Source organism: Manduca sexta, chromosome 14 (genome assembly GCF_014839805.1).
Source record: "Manduca sexta isolate Smith_Timp_Sample1 chromosome 14, JHU_Msex_v1.0, whole genome shotgun sequence".
Taxonomy (NCBI): Eukaryota; Metazoa; Arthropoda; class Insecta; order Lepidoptera; family Sphingidae; genus Manduca; species Manduca sexta.
In genome coordinates this window covers 13,184,775-13,191,391 of record NC_051128.1, presented here as the reverse complement: position 1 = coordinate 13,191,391, position 6,617 = coordinate 13,184,775, and the positions used below count along the sequence as shown (strand labels likewise).

Here is a 6,617-nt window from a genome sequence, read left to right as displayed (position 1 = left end):
AAGTTTTAGTATTTTACTTTGTGTAAGGACTTGGTGCTCATCAATGGGCGTGTTATTTATGCGTGTTATATATTTTATGTTATACATATGTCGAAACTAGACATAAAAACGAATCAATGTTTACTTAGACATTTAAGCTTCCACTGTGACAGTAAAAAGTAATAAAGAAATATTTTACTTGATAAGAATATACGATTTGCATTTTATTCATTATAATCTTCGGTCATTGTGGACAGTTCCCGTAGAGTCGCTATAGCGCGCAAAAATAAATTTAAATATAGAACTTCTAGTAATAATCCAAGCTGACAATGTCGCGTCGCGCGTGTCACTGGCCAGTTTGATAATATTCGATATTAATAAAATAAAAAACTCCGTGTCTTTCGAGAAACTCTAAAAATAATCTTCTAACTGTGTTCCATTTTTAAACTGCTAAATGTAAACAAAATTAAACTCACATGTTTAATTAAAAATAAACAGTTCCATTACTTATTTCAATTTCTAATAAATGTGTTTTTTTTTAAAATACTACGCACAAGTGAAGCGAAGGAACTGATGTCAGAGTTTACTGTATCGGAAAAAGTTTGTATAGCTAAAAGTTTAAAGTGGATATAAATTGTGTCCGGTATAGAAACTTTTTGCGGAGGAACGTTTTAAAATGGCCGAAACTACGGCTACAGATGAAATTTACAACAAGGAGTACAAAAGATTGAGGAGGCTCACGAGCGATCTCGCCATACGACAAGTTTCTGTACGTTTCTTTATATTAAAACGTTTACTTAGATTTAGTACTAGATCGATCAGGTTGTCTGAAAGTCAACATAAGTTTTCGTATTTCGAATGCTCCGCTTTATGAAATAGGTTCATTTTATTATTGAAAATCAAATTGCTTTTTATCACAGAAGAAGCGGATAATGTTAAACATCTGCTTACAGTAATATACTCTAAACCGTATTATTTAAGGCCTTTATTGGGCTGAGAGGTCTTGACTTCGATTCCTAGTTGGAAAACATTAATGAGATTTTCTAACACAATTTGCAAAGGTTTGGATTATTAAAGGACCATTATCTTTTTAATTTACTAGTTATGCCGACAGTTGTCAGCGAGCTTTGTTTGCATTACTTATTTACGCCCCATTATTGGTGGTAGAATATTTGTACCCGCCCGTATAACTACCACCGCACATAAGGTGTTAAACCCGTCGTAATGGCTCACGTAAATGTCACGTATCCGCCTGTGTATATCCGGTTTCAAACAGGCCGGCATACTTAGATCGTTTGGGATAAACATCTCAAGTCAGTCGACCGACCATCTGGGAACACCGTACACAAGGTGTAAAACCCGCCATACTGGCTCACGTAGATGTCGCGGATCCGCCTGTGTATATCCGGTTTCAAATAGGCCGGCACTATAATGTCGATTAGAATAATCATCTCTCGTCAGTCGACACACCATCTGGACCCTACTACACTTACCACCAGATGCAGTGTTCACTTTCCCATGGCAATATAAAAATGTTGAAGTTTTGTACATAATGGATGAAATCTTTATCGAAATCCGTTCAGCCTGTATTTACGCTATAATCTAACATAATATATTGATAGACTAACTATTTATTGAAGTTATAATTGTGTATAAAACAATGTATGTAAGTATGATATAGATTGTCTAACTATGTGATTTTTTTCCAGTCAGAATATGGCCTCACAGAAGAGCAAGTTGCAGGTAAACTATTTTATATCTCTGTCTTTAAGAATATTATATATAAACAAATGTTATTCATATTTTTAATATAAGCAATGAAATCAACAATATGAGCCTTTTCAAAAAAGGTTTTGCTTAAACGAGTTTTTTCTTTAACAATCCTAAAATATTTATGGTACACATTCAGTATTTAAAAAAGGGTTATTTTGTGATTACATACTACAAATATAACATAAACATTTTAGAATTGATACAAAAAACGATCTCGTACAAAGTGTGGAAAGTAGGTTAAAATGTTCTTCCTGAAAAGGCTGCGTAGTTTTAACTGAATTAAAAAATCAAACCTCAATCATGCGCTTCTAAGTCAAGTCATTTGTTGTGGCAGTTCATTAACAGGGGCGTAGCTACCGCCGTATCAGTGATACGGGGCTCCCGACTTTGAGACCCTCTTGGTCCATACCTACATTAAACTAAGCAGTCGCAAGTTCGCACTGAGGGCAGTGCGAACTTTTAGGCGACGGCGACTGCTGAAGAGCGCCCAACAAATTTAGATATATTTTTTATTTCCAATGTTTCTCTGTTGGGTTTTAGTGATTCGCGTGCGTTTAGAAACTTGTGTTTCGGTGCTCGGCGGTAATTAATTCGTATGTTACCTTTATTCTGTTTGCTTAAACTTTTTATAATGTGGATATTGCTATTATTTTCATAAAAATGATAATAAAGTTGATTCCGTACACTTCATAAACCTTATTTTAATTTGCAACCAACACGATTAGATAGACAAATCAATAAGGAATATTTTGGTACTTTAAAATTTAAAAAAGACCAGAAATAGATTTTTTGAAAAAATATTCTTATATTACATTTTCTCGCCCAGAACTCATGCGCCGTATGTGCATGGAACGAATACTCAAGAGCATTTAGTTGGTGGAAGATCTTAAGAACAATTGATCATCAGTTAAAAGTGACGTCCTATAACAGGTTAACGGTGCGACTCTGCAAGCGATGAACCTCTAACTACTAATAAAGGCAATAATGAAGATATTATTTACACGTATCAAGGCGATCTATTTCTAAAACTGCAGATGTTTTAACCGCAACATACTTCCTGAAGGATGTCAGGCAATGCCACAAAGAAATATACGTTTTATAAATAAATAACAAAACATATTTTAGTATAAAAGATTATACGGTTTGTTTAGAGGTAGAGGGAAAATTTTTAAATTTATCTCGTAATAAAATAAAAAAGTATAATATTACCAGCTGGGCTGCCAGTGCCTAAATTATTATAGTTTCTGTTTAGGTAATTGCTTTTACTAACGATATTTCTTACTTTTTTTCTAAAAACATCACAAGATCTGTACTTTTTCCAAAGAATTGTTTACCATTTATGAACTAGGTGTTCAAAAGACCCTAAAACAGTACGACGTCAGCACCATCTATTAAGGAAATCAGATAAAAAAAATATTTCAGTACAATGTCTTTTCGTATATATTCGCGTTCTGTTTCTGCGTCTACTTCTAACAAACACAAACTTTCGCATTTATAATCTACATAATATAAAAAGTTAGGTTTCAACTATAATATTATGAAGATAAAAAGTAAGATTTCAACAAGAATCATGTGTAATTATAAGAATAACATTTATAATAAGTGTAATTCATGTATTTCAGAGTTCAAAGAAGCCTTCATGCTGTTCGATAAGGATGAAGATGGCACCATCACGATGGCTGAGCTGGGAGTGGTGATGCGCTCTCTGGGGCAGAGGCCGTCAGGTATGAAAGCAGTATAACCTAAAAAAATATAAAAGTATTGCGTTACGAACTCGTCATAGGAATGGGATAAAAACAGGACAAATATAGGAATATTACCATATCTTTGAAACAAAAACAGGATGAACAAATAATACGATATTTTTATGACCCTTAAATTTTTTCAAACTGTTTTTTTTAGAACATAATTTTCATACTTCTAACACTAATTAACCTATCTGTGTATGTTCTCTAAATTTAATTTTGCTTTACTATAAATTATCTTAAGTCAGCGTTTTCTAAAAAAATTATGATGTAAATTACAAAAGAATCTAAAGTATATTGTAAAGTTTAATTCTACTTTACAAACCTACCCTCAAATTTAATTCATACTAAATTACTTCCCAAATCTGCTACAAGATGGCGCTTGATTAAATATAATTTCTGGTATTTTCTAGACTAACATGACGGCCGGTGCCAAAAATCAAAACAATCAAGACGTTAAAAATAGATGCGATGATTGTCACAATGTGTAAAAGAACAAACAATTAGTACAACTTCTATCTACATGCGTACATCGTATTTAAATTATTTATTATTATTGTGAATATTTATAGGCAGTGCTATTTTTTTTATCATAAATTGGTCAACTACTTCCTTTTTCGATAAAAAAAACAGACCAAATACAAATCAAAGTATTTAAAAAAACCTATGAATAATTGCGGAGGACTTATGCTTAAAATACAAAAAAAAAAACACCAACACCATATTACATTGGTATACGAATAATACTTGAAAAAATTAGCAGCAATTAAAACTCTAAAATTTTTGAAAAAAATTAACCACTAGGCCCCGGCGAGATTCGAACTCACGATCTCCTGTTTACTAGACAGGCGCTTTAACCAACTAAGCCACGGCGCCGATGCTCCCTCTTGCGAAATTACATACAACTTATCGAGTTGAATACTAAAACGCGTAACTTTAACCATTAATAAAGATTAAATGTGCTAGGTTGCATCTTATGTGAACAGTAAATAGCAAACTATTTCGGTAAAATAGAAAATAGAGAAAAGCAAAAATAATAATTACTTACATCATAAAAAAAGATATTATTTTTGTAACAGCAACTACTGCTACTAGCGCCGTATATTTTGACAAATAACACAAACATGTCAAGATGGGAATTTTGAAAAGATTCCAGAAAATACTGAGGAATGGTTAACATTAATGAATTTGACAATTAAACAAGAAGAAGTCCCTCCATCACCTTACAACCAACTTCTTTCGAATTTCTACACTGTCCATGCATTTTGTACACCCAAACCAATTACCTGAAATGCTTAGCTATGAATAATGCATAAGATTTAACCGCGGAGGTTATGAATATATGAATATCGTGTTTTCGTTTCATATAAGGCGACACACTAGACATTTCAATTTGCCCACGATGAATGGGCTTTCATGAATTTTTAGTAGCGTTACGTTGCCCACTATTCCTCGAGCGCTATTTTCACTAACGGTTATTTAGTTGCTGTATGCAGTATTTGAATTTCGAATGCGCACTTTTTGGTTTTAGATATTTGTTTTTTTTTTGTTAGTTGTGTTTATAGAAATCTAACTTTTACTCACAAAGGTTGCATAGTTGTCACAGAAGATTTTAAAGAAATAACTATGGTGTACTTTGACAATCATTTTTTTGTAGTAAACTAGATAATTTATCCAAATATTTATAATATATCATAGCTTAATGATTATTATTTCGAATTCCAGAAACCGAGCTCAGAGACATGGTAAAGGAGGTTGACCAAGACGGAAATGGAACCATAGAGTTCAATGAGTTTCTCCAAATGATGTCCAAGAAGATGCGCGGGGCTGATGGAGAAGATGAGCTTAGAGAGGCGTTCAGGTGAGATTTTGTAATTATTATTTTTTCTTTTTTTTTAGTCTTTTAAATCTTTACCAAGCCACCACTTTGAAAAGTGTTCTCGCTATGAAGAAGATGGGGCTCAAGAAGCTTCCTCAGCAACACGATCAGTCAACATAGTACAGGATTTTGGGTCTTCCAAAACCTCTAACCATAGGGAACGCAACAAAAAACGTCATTAGTTTTTGTTGATACCATGGTACTTCCTCAGTTGAGGAGGTTTTTTAAAGACCTTGTGAACCCGGAATATTGAAAACAGAGTTTCAGACTTTAGCCTTCGTTATAAAATAATATGCAATAGTTAATATTCTGTCATGCATTAAAAAAAGGCTTTTTTGTATGATCCATAATGGATAGAAGAAAGTCCACATCCAGAACCTGAATTACCCACAAAACTGATCCCATTTCCAGGGTATTTGACAAGAACAACGATGGACTGATATCGTCGGTGGAGCTGCGCCACGTGATGACAAACCTGGGCGAGAGACTGAGCGAAGAGGAGGTGGACGATATGATCCGTGAGGCCGACCTTGATGGTGACGGCATGGTCAACTACGATGGTGAGTTTCTGTGATACTTAAGGGCATGAATATTAAGGCGAATTTATTTTGATTTTTGTTACGTTAATTTCCATAAGTAACTGTCTAAGGAATTAATTATGGCTAAAAAAGAAATACAACACGAAAAAAGATTCAGGTCAATATTAATACTCCCAATTCACCTAATACTGGTCATCAGGAGAATGCTTTTAGGAAAATTTATAAGTCCAAGTTAGTATTTTATTATATGTATATTATAGTATTTTATTGTTCTTTATACACTTAATAATTCAATTAATAATATCTTTCCATTTTTTTTTCGTTTATAAAACACTCCACATCTAAATTCGCCAAATTCTTCAAGTTACACTAAATAACGTCGTCTAGTGGTAACGTTTTAACATATTTCATTTCTATTCCAGAGTTTGTGACAATATTGACGTCGAAAAACTAGTATGCAGAGCAAAAACCCAAAAGAGATCCTCCCCCACGCCAGTGTCCTTACAAGGATTTGTTCAAGTACGGAGGGAAAGAAACTCTTATCTAGTTGCAAATAAGTGTTACGCAAAATAACGTTATTAATAACAGTTTGACGGCGAAACTGCTATTGACCGTTATTTTTAGATCGCTTGGTGCCAGTGTATACGTACCTTTGTACAGTGGTAAAACTGATTTTTGTATGAAATTTGGTTTATGTGCTTT

At 33.4% G+C, this 6,617-nt stretch overlaps 1 protein-coding gene and 1 non-coding gene across 2 annotated transcripts; one reads left to right on the top strand and one right to left on the bottom strand.

Annotated features, from left to right (window-relative positions):
- The first annotated feature begins 512 nt into the window (after nucleotides 1-512).
- LOC115449953 (calmodulin-A) lies at nucleotides 513-6,391 on the top strand. Its single transcript, XM_037438656.1, has 6 exons — nucleotides 513-748; nucleotides 1,689-1,722; nucleotides 3,375-3,476; nucleotides 5,223-5,358; nucleotides 5,788-5,936; nucleotides 6,338-6,391. The coding sequence occupies exons 1-6, from the start codon at nucleotides 656-658 to the stop codon at nucleotides 6,367-6,369; spliced, it is 546 nt and encodes a 181-aa protein (XP_037294553.1). The 5' UTR covers nucleotides 513-655; the 3' UTR covers nucleotides 6,370-6,391.
- On the bottom strand, nucleotides 4,300-4,373 carry Trnat-agu. The gene has a single exon. It is a non-coding gene; the product is annotated as a tRNA-Thr (tRNA).
- Nucleotides 6,392-6,617: the final 226 nt, after the last annotated feature.